We start from the raw sequence: 21,624 nt of genomic DNA on the forward strand, positions 1-21,624 counted from the left end.
TTCAAAAACTCCATAACCCTTCTGCATGATGGTTTAGCAGTGTGGAAATGAATTTTTTTTGCTGATGAGAGCTGAAAATTCCATTCATTCACAAGATAATGGACAATTCATGTATAAAAAAATGAATGGCTTAGCACCAAGTTGTAGTAATATGAACTGAATTGGTTCATGGCATTTGAAAGTCACTTGTTTATGTATTCTTGTTGATTAGACAATACCCTACAATTCACTATGACAGCATATGACAGTAAACTAAGCATTCATGATATCTCAAAAATATGTTGGGGCCAAGCATGCATTCATGGCGACAAACTTCCTTAACACTCAATACATAGAGAGCCATACAATTATGAAACAAATTTTGACTAATGACTTATCCACAATGTTTCACTCTCTTAATAATGTATTGCCATGTTAGTGGATCATATCACATCCATAACTCATCCTCTTGGATAAAGGAAGAATGTTGAGTCCTTCACAAATTTATTTAATAAGAAAAGATGGGCTGATATATTCATTTCCCACATTATTGAGTTTTTGAAATTCAGTTTTACCTAATAGGTTGAAGATGATTAAACCATTATTAAAAAAATTTAGAATATTTTTTATTAGATTTTCAAATTTAAATGCAATTTGTTTATTTGTTGGGGGTTTATAGTTCAAGTAGTATTACACTCCATCTTTTTAAGCAGAGTCTAGGTTTTCATTCTTATAAATGAGAAAAACAAATGTTATTGAGTGAGAGAGAAAAAACACCATTAAAGATAAAAAAAAAATCAAGTTCCTTAATAATATGGTTATAAGAAATAGTATAAGATTAGAAATCTATAATGTTTAAGTATATATAAGAAATACGTATCTTAATTTTATTGTTCTTACATATTCAGTGCACTGAAGGTTTTAAAACAAGACAAAAAAGAAGGTAGTGTAGCACTCACATGATCAATGATTCATGCTTTAAGATTATTAAATACCAATAAAGAAAAGACTCGAGGAAGAATGGAGGCAACTATGAATAAAAGATAGAATGTGTCATGCATGATTGGACATGTTTTAATATTAGTATAATTCATCAAGGAAGAAAAAATATATCTATTAAAAAATGGAAAACCAAAATAGGATTTAGAGGAAAAGGAACATTAAAAGTAATAATATTTTATAACCAAAAATTAATCATTAATAAAATTGAAAAATATTTCATACAAAAACAAAGTAAAAAAAAAAAATAGTGATACAAAATTGGAAAAGGAAGTTAAAGTATACTCTACCACTTCTTAAGTCCTAGATTTTGGGTTGTTTTGCTTACTTTATCTTTGCCTAATCATAAGCATAAGTACCTTTTTTTTTTCTCTTTAGGTAACATAGCTTACCCTTTCCTAGACCATGATTATTAAAGCCTATAAACACTAATTAGTGGACCAGAAATTATCCACAAAATATCTTCTTAACCACTTTTAACTTAAGTATGATCAATAAATAAAGAGTTAAATCTTCTTTTTACTATATAATATAATACAAAATTTGTTTTTATCTTATATTTTTATTTTACATAAATGTAGAATGTATTATAATATTATAACATTCAAATAAAAAAAAATTGAGAATGATTCCAATAATATTTAGTAGGTTTAAAGTTTAAATTATAAATAAAAATCAATTTCATGTAAAATATATATAAAAAAACATATAAATTTGACTGAGAAGGTGATGAGGCCAACATATTAACTCATTCTCTTTCTTGTTATTTCTGAATGCCATATCCATGGAAATTTCATTATTTATTGTGAGTGAAGGATGAAGTTGGTAATGGAAGGCAAAAAATTGCCCCATTTAGAAGAAAAAAATTGTAGTCCATGTCCAAAGTCAGAACTTCATTTTTAGTTTGTGAACCCTACCAAAAGCCTCACTTTGTGAACTAGTTTTTGGTTCAATCCATTTAACCCACAACTCACTTGTTTGTAACTCTTCTCACAACAACATAGCTTGCATGATTTGTTTTATAATCCAAAGACCAAAGTTCAAATAACATAGACAACCATTATGAAAAAAACTATTAATTTGGTCCTCTAACTGTTATTTTCTTTGTTAAGTAGAATTTAAACTGATGAAATTGTTTGATTAATTCTTCCATCATGCACTATTCATCAGGGTATTTGAAATATTTTGTAATATTTGGAGGATCACTTGTACTTTTTTCTTTTTTTACTTCAAAGACTGCTTAGAGTATAAAATAACCTGGATGTTGAAATATTAGCTGAATTTGTATGATTACAATTATTGTTTAACAACTGTTTTTTTCTTTCAAGTTCTCAATGTTTTTTCCTTGTATAAGAACTAATATTTTTTTGCATAAGAACTAAATAGAATTAGTTATCTAAACATTATTTCTCAATAAATTTAGCCTAATGATGAATTCTGGTTGAAATAATATAATTTTAGGTTAAATAATAAATTATTTTAATAATTTTCTTAGTATTTAGATTAGAAATGATATTTCTGGAACACCTCTAACAGAGGGACAAATAGTCCATTTTAAAAAAATGTATTGTCAACTTGATTCAGAAGGGAAGAACTTGTATCAGGATCTCAATTTCAATTCAAACATGGGTTGAATCCACACTCCATGTTTTGAGAAATATTTACCATATGAAAAAAAGGAAAAAACGGAGTTCTTATCTACAAAAATACCTTAAGAAAGGTCAGATGTATAGAAACTTTCAACAAGATAATATTTTTTCCAACTCTCTCAAAATGTAATCTATTCCAAACATATTTATCATTGTTCTTTAAAATCAATTTATAAGGAAAAAAAATATTCCAGATGAGAGAGTAATAGTTAAAAAATGAAATTGAGGATTTATTAAAAAATATAAAATTAAAAATAAATAAAGCAATAGCAAAATCAGCAATCATGCATTAAGATGTGATTGTTTGAGCTTGACCCTCCTCCCATGGTGATAAAATGATTTGAATCTATCCCTTTTTGTGGAACCAGTTTTGGTGTGGCCTTAACTTCCAACTTGAGAAAGAGATTTTATTTGCTGTTCTGCACCAATCACTCAAACTCTTTTTTGTGTGGTAAAGAGTAACATAGAGTTGGTACACTTTTTCCTTTCAAATCTTACCTATCCCAAGAAAACCACATTATCAAACACCACAATTATTTATAAGAAGAGCTAGCAACAACAACAACAAAAGAAAAATTAAATAAAGATAAAGAATCATTTTGTTATCAAATCTTTGTCCAATAGTGAAACAATTCCTTGACAAAATCATCTACCACATTACTTTTTTAAAAGTCTAAAACTTCAATCCACACAAACCCTTTTTCCTTCTCTCTCATATCAAACTATCATTACCAAATTAAAAATTCCACACTTTCTTCATATTTAAATAATTAAATCTATCTCACTTTTTTCACTTCATGTTTTTATTCTGTCTTTGTAGTTCTAGTTTTCCACTGCAATTGTATCCCTTGAATTAACTATGGAGTAATACAAAATTCTGTTTTTCCTAAATAAAGTTTTGGTTATAAAGAGAATCTTATGCATGGATTATTTTTTAAATAAAAAAAATCATATTTTAATTATTTTATAGAATTTTATGCTATAAATAAATTAAAACTTAAATAGTTATTGTGAAAATAATTATAATTTATTTATTCTGAATAATATAAACAAAATTAAAACTATAAGTTAATAATTTATATTTTCAAGTGAAATTGGAAGCCATAGATTTTTTATTAATATAATATTATCCAGGATTAATATTTAAACATGGATAACTTTATATATAATATTGTATTATTATTTTCTTGAACAAAAGTTCTATAATTTATATTTATGCATGGTTTAAGATTATTTTTTTTCGTAAATATATTTAAAAAAATCTAAGTTTCCACTCTATTTTTTTTAAAATAAAAATTATTATTATTATTTTTATCTGTTCATTTAAAGTTTCAAGCAAACTTTTTTTTTATTTTTTAATTATATACTTTTATCTTCTAATTCTTACATATTTTACACGATTAACACAATTGATAAAAATCATTATGGGGAATTCATAATTATTTTACATAGCGATCTATATTTCTAATAAAGTAAATACTGTAATTAATGCACATCATTTTTCAAAAATCGCAAAATCATATAAGTTGTGCTTTTTAAAAAAAAAAATAATTTGGTGACTACAATATTGGTGAGAAATATTCACTTTTTTATAAATCGAAAAATTACTAGAGTTTTCCCTTTCTAGTAACTTAATTTCCAATCATAAAGTTTGAATCTAAGATTCTATTTAAAAATATACAACTTAGTTCCTCATTAGTTATAATATTTTTATCAATATTACTTTATCATTTTTATTAAAAAAAATAGACGAGTGGAATTTTTTGTTCTCAATTATAAGATATATAGACTAATTTTTAGATATACTATTAATTGAATATTAATTTTAATACTTTAAAAAAAAGTATCTTGAGTAATATTATTAAATATAACCACCTTTTATATCATTTAGCTTCATGAATAGTTTTTAGAATAAAGTTTAATTTTGTAATATTATTAATTAAACCAATCAAAATAACTATATTGGTTGTTTTTAATTAATAATTTGTTTTTAATATAAAGAAAAAAAATACAATAATAAGTCTCACGCATGTTTTTTTAATAAACTTGTGGTGATCATTAGAGAATATATTCCGTTTTACACTTTACTTTTATTACAGACTTCTATATGATATATTATTAATTTTTATAAGAGTAGTTATCTTTAAAGTTATATTAGAAGTTGTTGTAAAAAAATTACATTAACAATGCATATTTGTTAAACTAATGTAAGATAAATAAAAATATGTTTTTATACTGTTATTTAATCACAAATTATTACATATAATAATATGACTTTATGATTAGTTCATTTTTAGAATAGTTGTTCTAAAATTCATATCAAGCATAAGTTTTTTATTGTTTGATAATGTCAATTTTTATTTCATACATGTTTTTATGTTTAATATGTATTAAAGATTCAAATTTAAGAGTATTAAACATATTTAGCCAAATCACCTGCTTAAAATTTGAATTTGAAATTACAAATTAAATTAGAAAAAGTTTCATTCATGTGAGTATTTAGAGTTCAAATTTTGTATGTAGTTATTGAGTCTAAGGAGGTGAAGTATGATTCCAAAAATTGTTCTTTGCATTTCATATATTAATATATTAAGAGACATGTTAGCATCACACATTTGTATAACATGGGATGAGTTGAAGAGGCAGTAGCATACATATAATAGCAGCACACACCATGAGAGAGAGAGAAAGAAGAGAAAAAATGCAGAGAAAAGGGTAAAATGACAAGCCAAAGAACCAACACAACATTGAACACAGATTCATAATTCTTTTTGAGATTCATTCTCACAAGTCAATTTGATCTCTCTCTTTCTCTGTGACATACATACCCTTCACAGGAAATGACTATTTTGCCCTCTCATCTGTGCCTCCATTTCCTTCTTCTTTGACTCAGCCCTTCTCTTTCTGCTTGTCCAAGACACAAACTTTCTTTCTCTACACCGTAATGGACGCCGGCGAAGCTCACTCCGACGATCCGAATCGACCTGGGTCGAGGCCCAATTCCACCGCCGAGCCTGCTCCGGCCGGCGGCGGCGGCGCGAGGTACAAGCTCATGTCCCCGGCGAAGCTCCCGATCTCACGCTCGCCGTGCGTCACGATTCCCCCGGGGCTCAGTCCGACGTCGTTTCTCGAGTCACCGGTGCTGCTCTCCAACATGAAGGTTAGTTAGTGGTGAATGCATTCGCCTTTTCAATTTCTAGGGTTTGTGATTTTCGGGGCTGGGTTCAAGGCTCGCGTTTGATCCGTTTAATTGCTCGAAGAAAAAGAATAAAGAGAGAAATGGGTGTGTGAATTCGTTGGCAAAATTTGATTTTTGTTTTTCGGTGTTTTTTTATTTTTTATTTTTGCTTTTTTATCAGTTGAACTTGGTCAAAGGAGTGTTTAAATGTTTTTACTTGACCCGAGTGAGTTGAAGTCCACACAGTGTGAGTGGCATATAAAAATATGGTTCTTTTCAGTGTGATTTTCATGTAAATGCCAAGAGCATCAAAATGGGGCATATGGGACAGTGTTATGCTTTGGACGGAATAATTTTTAAATATGACGTGATTTAACATGTTGATGAATGGAAGATGCTGTTTGTTTCACGAAAAATTCGATGTGAGTGATAGAGTGAGTATATGTACTTTATTTAATCTGGTGGTTGAGGCTAATTTATTTTGCTTCTTTTTTATTTAATTTAGTCTTTTGTAATTAGGGTTGGCCCTTTTTTGTGTTTGATCTTTTTCACTTGATAGGTTTTGTTATTTGTGTTGGGACCCTGAGATTCTGATGCTTGCTCTTATTGAATTCTGTTATTTTGCTTTATGCTCAATACGGTGTTGTGTTGGGATATGACTTTCTCTTAGGATCGCTCAACATTCTCATTATTTTCTTTTGCGTCAGTGTTGTTTTTTCACATACTGAATCTTCCTTTGCTTGGGTGCTTTTTCTTTTTGTTTTCAACGGTGTTGCATTGCAGGTTTTACAGGAATTTTCTTTTTCCCTATTTATATGTGTGGAACAAAAGAATAAATGCTTTTTCAAGGGTTAGTGATCCATATTAGTTCTGTATGGCATGACATTGGAGTAATATGCGGAATGTCAGAGATTGTGGGTCATGATTTGTAATTTTGGGAAAGTACAAAATGCATCACATTTGTTAAATCTTGATGTAATTGTGGGGGTGGTCCTAATCTGTGCATAATTAATGTGGGAATGGCTTTTCTGAGCTGAATTTGTATAACTTTCATTAGTCCTGATGCACTGGGCTATGTGGTATATACTCTAAATGAACAACATGCTATATTATCCCAAAGAGAAAATTAGAGTTTTGCATTTGCTCAATTGCAATTGAATCTTTCTGCATAAGTAGCTGATAAATATACTATTGCGTGGTTACTCTGATGTTTGTTTTTGTACTTTCCTTCTGTTATTATTCATTGTCCGTTTACTACTGTGCATTCTGAAACTTCCTGTTATTTTGTCACTTTCTTTGTCCGTATGCTGCTCTGAGAAATTAAAATTTTTAAGTGTGTTCGATTATATATTTTATGATTCATTCTGTAATTGCTTACCTAGATTTTTCTAACACTTTCTCAAATACTTTGCAGGTGGAACCTTCACCGACCACAGGATCCCTTTTTATGCTTCATCAATCAGCTCATGCTTCTGTGACTTCTGCTGCATCTGCTTCATTTCCTGTAACCAGTGCATGCTTCAATACCAATACAGTTGATGACCGAAAACCCAGCTTCTTTGAGTTTAAACCGCACAGTAGATCAAATATGGTAATGAATTACTCTGAAATTGACGAATATAAGCTCTGAAATTGATGTTTTTCTCCTTAATTGTATCTGATCATAACCTGTGTACTAAGTTAACAAGATAGGATAGTTAGTTAAATATATTGCAATGTTAACTGGAACCGGATTTGGTTTCCAATTTCTTGTTTTGGTTTATGTTGTTTTGAAGATTACTGGTTTCGTGGTACTTACACAATGCTATTCATTTATTTAAGGTTCCTGCAGACCCTGACAATCATGCAAGTGAAAAATGTACTCAAATAGATGGTCAAGGAAAAGGTCAACCTTTTGATTCATCATTAGTGAAAAGTGAGATAGCAGTCCCTTCAAATGAATTAAGTCTATCATCACCTGTTCAAATTGTTAGCTCAGGAGCTAATGCCCGTGTTGAAGGTGATTTGGATGAACTGAACCCTAGGAGCAACATAGCAACTGGGCTTCAAACATCACAAGTTGACAATAGAGGTAGTGGACTTTCTGTTGCACCTGAGCGAGTATCCGATGATGGATACAACTGGAGAAAGTATGGTCAGAAACATGTTAAAGGGAGTGAATTTCCACGCAGTTATTACAAATGTACACATCCTAACTGTGAAGTTAAGAAACTATTTGAACGCTCTCATGATGGGCAAATCACTGAGATAATTTACAAGGGAACACATGATCATCCGAAACCCCAGCCAAACCGGCGTTACTCAACTGGAAGTATGATGACTATGCAAGAAGATAGATCTGATAAAGCATCTTTCCGAGATGGTAATACCTGTTAGATGCTTCTTATTGATGCCAATTTGTTCGTACTTATTTTAAACAAATAATGTGGCTTTCTTTTTCTCCTAATTGTTGAATTGCAGACAAAGGATCCAACATATGTGGCCAGGTGTCTCACCCAGCTGAGCCTGACAGTACTCCCGAGCTATCGCCTGTTGCAACAAATGATGGTGATCCAGAGGGTACAGGATTTTTGTCAAATCGGAATAATGATGAGGTTGATGATGATGATCCCTTTTCAAAGCGAAGGTTTGACAGCTTAGTCCCAAGACCCATGTTTCTTTCTTCTACTCATGTATGTTTGCTGATAGCCAGAAGTTTTTTTTATTTGTGCAGAAAAATGGAGCTTGCAAATGCTGACATTACGCCTGTAGTTAAGCCTATTAGGGAGCCACGGGTCGTTGTACAAACTCTGAGTGAGGTTGATATATTGGATGATGGTTACCGCTGGCGCAAGTATGGGCAGAAGGTGGTGAGAGGAAATCCTAACCCTAGGTATGTTAATGATTATTTCAGTCTTATGCCTATTGTAAGGAAGGAAAAGATAACCTCATCCTCATCCACAGGAGTGATGTATTATAATATATTCTAGAAAAGTAGAGTAGTTACTAACTATAATATGTTGTGAAATGTTGTATATTATAAATTCTGAATCTTAAGCTTTTACAGAATTTTATTCCAAAGCGGGTCTAAATATTTATTCAGCAGATTTTATTGTCCTCTTTACCAATCGTCAAATATCAAACAATGGCAAAGTTAAGGGAGGTGGTGTAGGATGTTGATGTCAGGGAGACTGATATTATGTACCAGTATGGTTCTACATTAAGGAAAGGTGGTGATGGTGTGTCAAATAGGAACTGTAATGATCAAACATATTATGTTAATGGAAGCTAGTTGATTGTAAGAGCATTATTGCTAGGAATGTGCAATGAAGTGTCAACAGAGAAGTTCACGGGACAGTAGACTGTTAGGTACTTAGATATCAAGAAAGTTTAGATATCTATGTGTTACTCCTATGCTCCGAGAGGAAAATATATCAATATAAAATTATCATGATGGTAGACTAATAGTGACTTAAGGAAAATTAGGGCAAAAGGAGGGCCAGTATGATATCCACTGATTTGCTTGATTTAAGAATTTCTGTGTTGTAAAGTTTGTTCTTTCACTGAATGCAAAGATGTTAGCCAAATATTGTAGTTCTTTTCTAGGTCAGATTTTAGAGCTGAAATATTAGCTCTAGTTGTGTCATTGTCTGAAAACCTGCTTTCCTAATAAGCATGTGCCCACTTGATAATTCGAGGATTCCCCTTTAGTATCTAGTTCCTTGACTGACCCAAAACAATATACCAGCATAATTTTCACTTAAACAACTATCTGTTTGATTTGAACTGAAAGATGCTTGAAATGCATTTTGTGTGCACAAAACTACCTGTAACATAATTCGGCCATATTTCCATTTTAATGTAATCGGTGCTTGGACGTGAACTTCAAAGCGTGGAATTTAAATGAAATGTGTACATGATGAAGTTGGCTGGTCTCTTTTAGTGAGATGAGATCCTTACATTTTGTGTTTGGCGACAATATGATGCTTAGTTACATATTTCTGGTTAACCTTGTTTTTACAAGGACTCACTTTATTTTTCAGGAGTTATTACAAATGCACTAACACGGGGTGCCCCGTTAGAAAACATGTGGAGAGGGCATCTCATGATCCGAAGGCCGTGATAACCACATATGAGGGGAAGCACAATCATGATGTGCCAACTGCAAGGAATAATAGTTGCCATGACATTGCAGGACCAGCAAGTGCTGCTGGGGGACAGACAAGAATTAGGCCAGAAGAAAGTGATACCATCAGCCTTGACCTTGGTATGGGAATTAGCCCTGTTTCGGAAAACACACCAAGCAGTCAAGGGAGAATGATGCTTTCTGAATTTGGTGACAGCCAAGCTCATACCAGCAACTCCAATTTCAAGTTTGTTCATACTTCGGGGCCGCCAGTGTACTTTGGTGTTCTAAATAACAACTCTAACCCATATGGCTCTAGAGAAAATCCAAGTGATAGTGCATCTTTAAACCATTCTGCATATCCCTGCCCTCAGAACGTGGGAAGAATACTAATGGGTCCTTAAAATTGTTTGCACACACAAATAAAAAGAAATACTGAGTTCCATTTTGGTTTTTCTTTTTGGCGGGTAAAGTTTTAAAGGCATGGCTCCTCATTTTCTCTTTGGAAATGCTGATAGTTCTTTTATGTAGATCCTTATATGTTGAGAGCTGCTCTTTGGTAGAATTAGTAGTAGCTGTGCCCCTTCAGGTTGACTCTTAAATCTAATTTCTGTTTGTATAATTATATACAGATTCTTCTGTACAAATATGAAGCTTATACCAAAGTTGCTTCAACAAAAACCCTTGTAAAAGTGTTTGAGTTCAGCTATTTATAAGATGTAGCTTCTAGCTTGTTACTGAACTTATTGTTTTTATTCCATGTGATTACTATAAATTCATGGTAACCAGAGTTCCCAAGCCTTCGTTACAACGCAAACTTCCCCACGTGACAAAGCAAGTTGTTTGTTATTGTGTTTGATATTAGTCAAATTCAAAGGAAGGCACGTCACACGTGTAAACAGTGGAATACACGTTTGGTTTTCTCGGACTATTTTGTGCATATTATGTAATGTGAAACAAATTCTTGAATTGTGTTTGGACAGACGTTTTTTCTAATTCAGAAGATACTTTCACTAGCTTTGGGGCCAGACCAGAAGTGTATTATGCCATTTGAAAATGCAGATCCAAACATGGATCCATTAGATGTTTGGATTGGTGTTAAATGCGTACATGTTTAATTTTGTATTGATGAATTGATTTTAGGTTCTAAATTGATACTTAATCGAAGTATTTTTGGATACCTTTTTGTTGGATGTTTTGTTTTCTAGTTTCACATTAAGTAGATGGAATAAAACTCGAATCTAAGTGTAGATGCGATAAATAGCACATTGAAGTCACTGTAACAGCAACTTTCTTTTCTTTTTCTTTTCCAGAAAAGAAGAAAGAGTTTGATTGCTATAAATGTGTAAAAATGTAAGAAGTAATGCATAATGATATAACTCCTACTGTCAAAAACGTCAGAACAATGTTCCAGTGCCATTTTTCAGACCAAAAGGTGCATTGCAGACAATTTTTTTTTTTTTCATAACAAATATTATCATACTAACATTTAGAGTGTAATTTTTTAGAGGCGTAGATATCATCAAAGTTGAGTTTTGTCTCTTTCTCAACAAAAAATGTTTTCTATTCACATTACCAGAAATCAAATTCCTTATAACATGATTAAGAAACTCAATTATCTATCAATTACCCTGAATCACGTTGATAGACTTTAAGAATTAAGAATTCATATCTTGTGTATATTGCTATGGCTGTAAATCAAAGGAATACATAGAAATTTTTGGTAAGTCAAATGTTCTTGGTTTCTAGCTCATTTCATACTGCTGTTGTAACTAACAGACATGAAATGTTGAAAATATATTTAAATAAACTGAAGACAGTATTATTGAAAACGGCACACTAATAGTTATTTTTGTTTTTGTTAAAAGTAGGCACATCACATGTGTCAGACAAAGTCTGTGTTGCTTTTGTTTTTGTCTCCAGAAAGCTTTGTACTCTAGGGGACAGCTAATTTGACTAAGGCCTTCGTCATAATATATTTCAATCCACACGCGTTGCAATGTTTCCTAGGAAGCCAGAAACACACAGCACAAAAATAGTCTGGTTTCAGAAAAGGGAGAACATGATTAGAAACAATGAATCAATGATCATGCAAGGCACGACTCTTTCTACCGTAGAGTTATTTCTGGGCCAAACAACACGGTTTCACGTGAGCCTTTTTACTCGGCAATTTTGATTAAGTTAAAATAACTCATTTCAGATTTTTCATGCATTCACACAGCTTGTGAATTCTGTGGAGATCCATCTAGTAGTTGTCAGTGCCAAGTAATATAGTTCATTTTCAGATTGGAATATGGCCATATTCATAAGGATTCAAAGAGCAAGGAGTTTAGTGTACAAAATTACCACAAGAGTAATGTAAGGGTATGTGAGTGTTCGTAGGATAATAGATCCAAAACAGTTTAAGAAAAATGCAATTAAGCATACAAAGTGAAACTGTAGTAAGAAATACCAATCCATACTTTGTTTGCTATAGATTTCAACTTACATGTTTTGCAGTTATAAAATACATCTCAGAAAATTTCAGAATATAAGTCTTTCTTGATATTACTTGTATTGCTGATATAGATTGAGGATGCTCTCTTACAAAACAGTAATCTGAACATATGAAGTGAGGAGAAATGTTTTAAAGATGTTAAGGATGATACATAACCTAACTAGAAGGCCTGGAGTAACAAAAATGAATTAACTGTTGTCGGATTTTCATCTCCAAGCACAAGAGGCAATAAGAACTTGATTCTTCCAACCAAGAAATAGTGCACCATCTTTTTCTTCCAGAGAGTAATGACCATGGTAGGTCTGGAGAAGATCCTTGATTGAAGAATTAATAACAGAGTTCAGTGGATAAGGCGCAAATCCAGCCTGTGTAAAACGCATTCTCCACTTATTCAGAAGCTCATGACGTTCAACTCTTTCTTCTCCTTCACATGCTATTAAGTTGACAACTTCACGAGCCAAACAGTGCTGCTCCACATTAATCCTCTCTTTGTGCTCCCTTGGAAGAGCAGCATCAATTGAATCAAAAACAGCCAAGTAGTAGTTCATTGTCTCAACGAATCGCTGCAAGAATGGGGCATTGTTGGTGTTAAATTCTTGCTCAACAAGAGTCACCACTTTAGGAGACAAGTGCTTGGCCAATCTCAACAACCTATCGCGATGATTGTGGCCGTTCACACTTTCATCAGGCACATGGTGCAACATGATGGCAAAGTTCACAGCCACAGCTTCATAAGGGCGAAGTTCAAGGTCTTTAAGTTGCACTTGAGAAGCAGGTACTCTCACAGCATTGAACTCAAAGGGTACATTACATGACTCTGCAAGTGCTGATAACCTTTTCCCAACAATATCAAGTCCTCCTCCCCGTGCATAAGATGAAAAGGAGTCATCAACACCCGATATTCGGATATTTGGTGGTCCTCCGGGCCGGCGAGCAAGAGCCTGAATCAGGCTCACCCATTGAGTTCCCTGGGAAATCTGAAAGTCTATTATGTGGACTTCACTTTCGTCCTTCAGAGCTTCGGCAATTGCTCCATTTGCTGACATGTATCCAAACTTGAAGTATGGACAAACTTCATAGAGTACATGCATGTATGAAAGTAGTTCATTACCAGTAGGCTCACTACATTTCAAGGATTTGTAGATTGTGCTTCCTGAAGCAGCCATCCTTGCCACAAGAGACTCCACAATGTATGCTCCCAACCGCTGAATTGGATTGCCCAAAACAGAAACCATCTTACGCGACTCTGACATCATCCATTCAGTTATCACCATATCCTTAACAGCCATTGCCTTTGCACAAGTATAAAGCATCTCTTTCAAATCCCCTCTGGATACCATCTCCATCATTTCTTTCCACTTCTCAGTCTCTAACAAAATTGAATCAGCTTCTCCTGGCATTATAGCACCATAGATATCTAGCATATCTGCATTAGGTTCCAGCATAGCAGTTTCCAGTTCTCTTATCTTATGTGTCAGCTCATCAAAGTCAAGAATCGGGTAAGAATCATTCTCTGGTGGGCCATTAGCAATTTCAAGAGAATGCTGTGGCCTTAACACATATGAATTTGACTCTAGGTTTGACAACGGGCTATTGTTTGATGAGAAACTGAGAGCAGGTGGAGAATTTTGGCAAGGGAAACTGTTGCTTGTGGAAGCAGATTCAAGGGTGAGATATTGGTCTAAAGTTTGGACTGAAGGGTAGGTTGTTTGGCTGCTGTTATCAGAAGAGTAATTGTCTATGTTCTCACTTGATGGTAAGCAATATGACTCCAAATTTTGCACAGGCTCCACATAGAACCCACCAGAGCCATAAGAAATTTTATGATTCTGAGATGTTTGCATTGAGAACAAGCCAGACAGTTCCAGATCTTGATATAGTCAAACTCCAAAAGATTTCGACAAAAAAACGGCTGAATTATTGACTCTCCTCAAACCTGGCAAGCATTATCCGTGTTTTAATTGCAGTGTAATGAATATCTGAGCTGTTCTGCAGAAGGTTGAGAAAGCAATTTAGACAAATATGATACTTAACAAAGATATCTGAAACTATAAAAGATCAAAACAAAGACACAAGTCCATTGATACTGATTGAAGAAGGTAATGTAGTTTGCCTATATCTGCTATTCCTTGAGGTTATTCACATAAAGGTCAGAAACTAGTAAGATTTGAGGTGAAATCTTTCATTAAAAGACTCCTTCCATTTCAAATCTGAAGAGTAAGCTTCTTGACAACACAATCTATATCTCCGAGATTCTTAACAAGCTATTAAAATAAACAACAAACCAAAAGAGACAGTGTATTAGTCTAACTGAATGCAACTTTAGAAGTCTAATAGAATATTTAAATTAGTCAGCAGAGACTTTGATCTGTGGTTTCAAATTTAAGCAATCAAATAATTAAAAATTAACTAGGATAAAGCTTTAGACTACGTAATGGATTTGGAACACCATATAATGTAAAACAAGACCCTTTTCTTTTTCTTCTTTACTTATTCTCAATAGAAAAAGTAAAAAAGGTGAAGTTATTCAGAAAAGGTTGCCACATGCCATACATGGCTGTACTGTAAAACACCAAACGGGCAATTTGGAAAATCTATTAGTATTCTGGGTTGGACTCAACTCTAACCTTGAACTCAATTAACACACAAGTTTTTTATATCAAACAGTTTTAAATCTTCTCTTGGTTAGAAACTACCTCCAAAAAGTATGCATTCAAATCCATAGTCAAGCAAACAACAAAAACACAGATAAGAAGCTTTCCCCAACAACTACTGAAACAAAGCCAAAAGGTAATAAAAAAAAATATAGAACAGAAAGAGCTGAAAATCACTTCTCAAAGCTAAACATGCCATGACTCTGAATGAACTCCAACAACAACCCTTTTTCACAAACTCAATAAGAACAACCATTGAAGAAAAAAAATACGTTTTCTCTCTGGTAACTAAAAGGAGTTGGAGCACCATCATCAACTTAGCAACCAGAGACTCTTCGTGATATCAACCAATAACACAAATCAGGAAAAGGGAGCATTTCAACAATTTCAGAGACTCTCACCTCTGCAAAAAGCCTGATCTGAAACAAGATTACTCAGAACCACCGATGCCCCAGTTGGATTTAAAGCTCAAACTAACTTAGAATCTGTCATGCACATACTCATATGTGTCATACAAAGAGATTATGTTTGGAATTAGAGATTATATCTTAGAACACATGGCAAGTCACAAAGGTTGTAGTTGGATGCTATGGTCCCTATGAACTCTGAATTGCACTTTTGCCATTTTATATGGACGCCAACATAGAAAGTCTCCTCTTGTAACAAATTACTTTTTTGACTCTAACATAGCACTTAATTTACAAAGACTTTGATTACTTTGTTAACTTTTTCTTTGTTTTGTTTCTATTCACTTCAATTCAATTATTCTCGTATATATATATATATGGATTTCTAATATTATATTTATATTTATTAATATTTTAATGTTTTCTCATTTCGAGAAACAAAATCAATATAACTACAGAGTCTCAATTATCTCAAATTACTGTTTTTCATATTCCTTTATTCTTTTTTACTTAGTTTTTTTTTCTCCTTCTAAGTTCACACACACTCTTTAAACAATCTTTATAAGCTGGAAATTGAGTAAGATGAGCTTTTGTGAAAAAGTTGGCACTTGCAAAAAGTTTATGAGCGTTCACTTTTAAACACTAGAAACGTATGAATTGAATACTATTATATATTGAAAATGCAAAATAATTTTATTAAATTCATTCAATTTATAAAAATAATTGATACAATTTTAAAAGTAATTATTGTAAAAATTCATTAAACTTATTATGCATAATTGTAAAACTCTTGATTTATTATTATTTTAAAAAATATAGTTAGAACTTAATTAATTTATTTGTTGTTTTGTTTGCTAAAAAGAGAGAAAATTAAAGTGGGTAGGAGTGACATAGACACGTCATGGAAATGAGTGGCAGTAAACATCCTAATGATGCATGCGCTGGCGTCTCCTGGAGTGGGCCCCACGCGCTTTCACCTCTCATAATTTTAATTCCTATTTTTCCATCAAAAAAGTAAATAAGTATAATATATACTATAAATAAATAAATATATTTAAATATTTATTTTAGTTCTTGTGAGTTTATTTAATATTTTTGTAATGTTTAAATTTTGTACAAAACACTTAGAATTAACTAAAATACGGGAGATGAAGATTTCTTAATGACTTAATATAAATATACTTTTTGTTTATTTTTTTTTAACTTTAAATCTCTTGAATATCTACAATAAAATTGAAAATGTTTACATAAACATATTTAAGGCTAATTATTTTATAGAAGAAACGAATAAAAATATGAAAGAAATGAAAAATATGGATACGATGATAGTTATTTATTATCATTAAATGCGTTTATATTTTATTCAACGCTTAAGATGTTGAATGGTGAATTGATTGTTTAAATTGTGAATAACTTATTAAAAGGTGCAATTTGGTCCTTCTAAGGTATGTCGTAGGAAAAGGGGTTTGTGGTGGAAAAGATGAAGTATATAGAATGCAAGGGTCTTCTAATAATATGGTTGAACGTTGAAGGCTCTACGTTACCATGAGTGTGTGGTTTGAGTAGAGTAACGTGCATGGCTCTAGGTTTTCTTTTCTTCAATCAAAAAGGGTTTGAATTGGAAATTTTGAGGTTTTGTGTTGAGACTTTTTTATGCTAAGGATGGACTTTTTAAGTGATTAAAGACCCTTTTGCTTCCTTCTCTATTTTGAGGATAATGTTCATTTTATTTTGTATTCTAATTTAGGTTTTTATGTTATATCTTAATTCTTTTAATAACTTAGTTGTTGGATAAAGTGAAAGATTGAGTTAAATTATAGGAATTTTAGTTGTGGGTCAATGAAAGATTTTGCATGTACATTGATATTTTGTTTGGTTTAATTGTTTAAGTCTCAATAAGGATGGTCCTTCATGCATTGAGTAACTAAATATTTATTTAAGTAGCATATATGTTTCATAAATGAAATTATATATATGATATAATATAAGATAATTTGGCATAACATATTTAGAATGTTGTTACCATAATATTTGTGCAAGTCCAAAGGAAAAATGGTTTTTTAAAACACCTTGTCTTATGTTGGAAGTTTGATTGCCAAGAGTAAGAAAAGTTTAATAAGATATTCTCCTCGTTTCATAACATGTTTTAATTGTTTAAAATTTATCTTTAGATGCTTTAAATGTTATGATAATAATAAATGGTTGCATTTTATATTTTAAATGTTTTACTTTGTGAGATAAGATTATGATTTAATGACTTTAATTTAATTAAATAGTTTCATGGTTTATACGGGAGATTGTATTATTAAGAAGATAATCCTATTTTACAAAATGTGTAAATGAAATATCAACATTTTACTAATGATTTGATCCTATAGATTAATATACTATGTGGTAAGATATTATAATGAAAATTTATGTTCTTTATTTAGGGTGATAAGTCACATAAATTAAATGAGTTATTATCTTGAGATGCGTAAATGAAATGACCAAGTATATTTTGAAGAGTCAAGTGTTAGTCTAGCATGTTTTAATTTAGTATAATCTTATAAGTGGTGAATCTTAAATATATTTAGATATTATTATGAGGTATTTAGTAATCAATAAAAGTGATTGATGTTACTCGTGTAAATGAGATTTCTATGTGATTTCATGATTTTTTTTTAAGATTTTATGATATTTTTATTTTTTGTTAGATTACCTTTTTATATGTGATTATTTTGTAATGTTATTATCATATGTTTAACAAAAGAGTAATCAATCGTAATACATTGAGATTAGGGTTGTTAAATTTATTCATGGGTTCACCAAATGAGTGAGTTGAAAAAGATACTACCCCGAAAGCTCCCACATAAACTAGTTTAGGGTAAGAATCAAAGTGAGTTTGACCTACTACAACATTAAAATGAGACTTCAATTAACTCCTAAATATTGTTCAGAATGACATGAATTTTTAAAATATTTTAAATTACAAATTGATCCTTGGTTAATTTTGTCACCTAATTGTAAGGTTGGGTGAACCCAACCTGCCTTTGAATTTGTTCGATTTGACCTAACTTTGCATGACTTTAATCCAATCCAACTAGACATTTCTTGGCTTAAACCCAATCTGACATTAGCCTAACACCACTCATTCTGACCTTGGTTGAACCTTACATGAGTTCGACTGACTTGACTAAGCCTGACTTTAGGTTGACCTAGTTCGATCCATATCAACTTGGGTTAGACCCAACCTTGCCTAACATGGGTTTGCTCTCATACTGGTCTTGACCTTACTCAGACCTATCTTGACCTAGGCCAAATTCGACTTAGTTGAACTTCAACTGCACACAAACCCAACCTGTTTTGGACCTTGTCCAAGTCAACTTTCTTGAGCCTAACTCACCCAACCTTCAACCAAACCCAACATTGCTTGTCTTGCACCCAACCCGACCTTTCCTAATTCGGCCTAATCTAACTTGGTCGAACCTTCAACCTAGACTTAGTTCGACTTAGCATGACATGAGCCTGATCCAACTTGGCCTAACATGGATCCAACCCAACTAGGTATCACTTGAACCTAACCCAACTTGGATTGAATTGAGCCTAGCCCAACCTACTTGACATGGTCCCGACACGCTTTAACTTGATATGAGCCAAACCCAACTCTTCCCATACTAATCTAGGATTGATTAAGCATGATTCGTGTCCAACCCAACTCAACCTAACCTAGACACGACTTGACTTAGTCCAATGTAAATTTAACCTAACTTGACTTGAACTAAACTCAACGTTACTTAGGCCCGACATAGTTCAGTCCAACTCAAATCGATACAATATGGGTTTGACCTGGTCTTAACCTAACTTGGATCCAACTCACTTTGATTTGACCTAAACCTGGCTCAACTCAGCTAGATCTAGACTCCGCTTAACCAACTTGACACGGTCTCAACCTAGCCTAACATGATCAAAACCTTCCCATATTGACTTGAATTTGAATTTAGATAGAATAAATGTTTTTTTTTTATAATTTTTTTAAGTAAATTTTTTTTTTCATTTTCATTTTTAAAGAAAAAAAAGTATTTAAAAAAATGTCCACAAGTTGACCTTAACCTATAAAATTTTATTTAAAAAATGTCCATAAGTTGACGTCAACCTATAAAACTTTTGTAGGCATTTTAACTATATGAACTTTTTTTATATAAAATATTTTGGTTCTTGAACATTTTTAATCTTCATCTAGGGTCATGACGAATGTAACATCAAGTACCTCTAACTATTATAATACAACTTTTATAGGTTTCTATACAAACTTAGAGTTTTCCAAAACATTCTTAATGCATGATTAGGACTTATAAAAATAAAAATATTTACAAATATAAGTTTCAAAACAAAATTCTAAAATCTTCCAGACCCTTCGACATCTGTATGATCATTTGCTTGTGTACATAGTACAATCATCGTAGTTCACAACACAACAAGAAAAACAAGGATAAGCTAATGAAAAGGAATTTCATAACATATTTAATTCATGCAAAAAAAATCAATCAAACTAATCATTTATAAACATTTCTTTAAATTTTGTCATATAAAATTTCAATATCAATTTCATCATTCATATAGACCACACATGGATCTATTTCCAATCACAATCATTGGATTTCATTTCAATCCCACTTTGTCTTCCAGAAGACTCATTAAGTATGCCCCTACCAGAGATTAACACATGATCCAAAGATTATCAGCGAATTCAATATAAAGGATCATGGTAAGTTCAAACATCCAATACTAAGTTCTACAGCGGGACCTAGTGTGTATGAACTCCCTCTCAGCTTCTCACCACCTGATATCGTAATCTATAAGACTTAGATCATCAGTGAAGCCAGATGATCTCTATTAAACATAAGTTTTTCATACTTAATGCCATCAAACAACAACTCATACATTAACCCAAATGTATGACAACAATTTCATACAATTTTCATCATACAATATCATTCAAAACGTTATCCACAACATTCAGAAGTCTATTTAACATAAAAAAAAACACTTAAATACTAAACCATCAAAATCTAATATTTCTACAAGTTTAAATAATATATAAACAAACAACACAATATATAAACACACAACATCCTTACAAGAGAAATTGAATATTGAGACCACGTCCCCTCCCCATCCATATCTTCTAGTCTAGGATGTTATTAAAAATTAAAGTTAGTTTCCCTTACCTTAATTGCTTGCTTTCCAAGCAACCTCTAGAATTTTAGCTTCTCAATGTAGATAAGCTTCAAATATAAGGGCCTAATGCAAGTTATCCAAACAAAATAGAAATTCAGTATATAATATAATAAGTTGAGAGTATTACTTTTTTTTCAACTGACCTCACTAAGATTGATAACTAAATCATAGAGAAAAATAGAGAATAAGAGATCTTTAGAGTAAAAATGAACTTACTCTATTTAAAAATTTGATCGAGTAGAAATGTACCCTGACTCTTCATGTACAACATGACGCGATTAGATTTGAAAATAAAGGAATTATGAGAGAGAAAATAAAAAAAGAAGGGATAGATTTAGAGAGATAGAGAGAGAAATAAATAGAATGTCTATGTTGGAAGGTTTGCTTTTTTTTCTACAACGAAATTCTGAAAATTAAAACACATTAACATGTCTAATTAAGATAATGCTTTATTGTTACTTAAAAATAAGTTTAAGATATTTGGTATTGAAAAATGTGTTGCATCTACAAAGTTATTAATTTGCCTTTATCACAATAGCCATTGTTAGTAGGTGAAGTTTTATGTGATTTATACTAAATATAAGAGTCACTTTCTCACACCAATTGTTTTTTCAACTAAAAGAAAGAGTCAAAACAGTGTTAAAGGCTCCCATTTATTTTCAACATTCTCTGCTCTATCCAAACATCTGCTGCATATTAGGTGCAATCCTGGAATGATTACATAAAAATACTTATAAAATAAATATTTTTAATAAATTAAAATTAATAAAAATAAAGCCTAAATTAGAGTTATATAGCAAATCAACTACAAAATTATAGAAATAAGAAAAAACTCTTTACTGACATTTATTACTCGATCTGTTTTCTAAAGATTATCCAGAATAAAATACATATATAAGTAAGAACAAAAAATCCCTTAAAAAACTGCTCTCAGCA

The 21,624-nt window shown here is 31.8% G+C and overlaps 2 protein-coding genes across 6 annotated transcripts; one reads left to right on the top strand and one right to left on the bottom strand.

Annotated features, from left to right (window-relative positions):
* Positions 1 to 4,931: 4,931 nt before the first annotated feature.
* LOC137831312 (putative WRKY transcription factor 20) lies at positions 4,932 to 10,652 on the top strand. Of its 3 annotated transcripts, none has more exons than XM_068638944.1 (6): positions 4,932 to 5,787; positions 7,220 to 7,396; positions 7,627 to 8,167; positions 8,266 to 8,431; positions 8,519 to 8,677; positions 9,828 to 10,652. In XM_068638944.1, the coding sequence occupies exons 1-6, from the start codon at positions 5,572 to 5,574 to the stop codon at positions 10,312 to 10,314; spliced, it is 1,746 nt and encodes a 581-aa protein (XP_068495045.1). In that variant the 5' UTR covers positions 4,932 to 5,571; the 3' UTR covers positions 10,315 to 10,652. The 3 variants fall into 3 exon arrangements, with proteins under 3 accessions (XP_068495045.1, XP_090159497.1, XP_068495046.1); XM_090303371.1 differs by lacking the exon at positions 4,932 to 5,787 and adding an exon at positions 6,101 to 6,227; XM_068638945.1 differs by lacking the exon at positions 4,932 to 5,787 and adding an exon at positions 6,696 to 6,884.
* A 1,695-nt stretch (positions 10,653 to 12,347) lies between these two features.
* Positions 12,348 to 15,739, bottom strand: LOC137831313 (scarecrow-like protein 21). 3 transcript variants are annotated; one of them, XM_068638947.2, is made up of 2 exons: positions 15,463 to 15,739; positions 12,348 to 14,396 (listed from the first exon to the last, which is right to left on the bottom strand). In XM_068638947.2, the coding sequence occupies exon 2, from the start codon at positions 14,249 to 14,251 to the stop codon at positions 12,614 to 12,616; it is 1,638 nt and encodes a 545-aa protein (XP_068495048.1). In that variant the 5' UTR covers positions 14,252 to 14,396; positions 15,463 to 15,739; the 3' UTR covers positions 12,348 to 12,613. The 3 variants fall into 3 exon arrangements, with proteins under 3 accessions (XP_068495048.1, XP_090159576.1, XP_068495051.1); XM_090303450.1 differs by having other exon boundaries at positions 12,348 to 14,671; positions 15,463 to 15,662; XM_068638950.1 differs by having other exon boundaries at positions 12,348 to 14,391; positions 15,463 to 15,661.
* Positions 15,740 to 21,624: the final 5,885 nt, after the last annotated feature.

This window comes from Phaseolus vulgaris, chromosome 6 (assembly GCF_051622355.1).
Source record: "Phaseolus vulgaris cultivar YP4 chromosome 6, ASM5162235v1, whole genome shotgun sequence".
NCBI classification, from domain to species: domain Eukaryota; kingdom Viridiplantae; phylum Streptophyta; class Magnoliopsida; order Fabales; family Fabaceae; genus Phaseolus; species Phaseolus vulgaris.

What these genes read in the sequence shown, in the direction of transcription:
- LOC137831312 (XM_068638944.1), top strand. Translation starts at nt 5,572, where the DNA reads ATGGACGCCGGCGAAGCTCACTCCGACGATCCGAATCGACCTGGGTCG. An exon ending in TAAAGCATCTTTCCGAGATG is followed by an intron (nt 8,168 to 8,265) that starts GTAATACCTGTT and finishes GTTGAATTGCAG; the next exon opens with ACAAAGGATCCAACATATGT. An exon ending in GATCCCTTTTCAAAGCGAAG is followed by an intron (nt 8,432 to 8,518) that starts GTTTGACAGCTT and finishes TTATTTGTGCAG; the next exon opens with AAAAATGGAGCTTGCAAATG.
- LOC137831313 (XM_068638947.2), bottom strand. Translation starts at nt 14,251, where the DNA reads ATGCAAACATCTCAGAATCATAAAATTTCTTATGGCTCTGGTGGGTTC.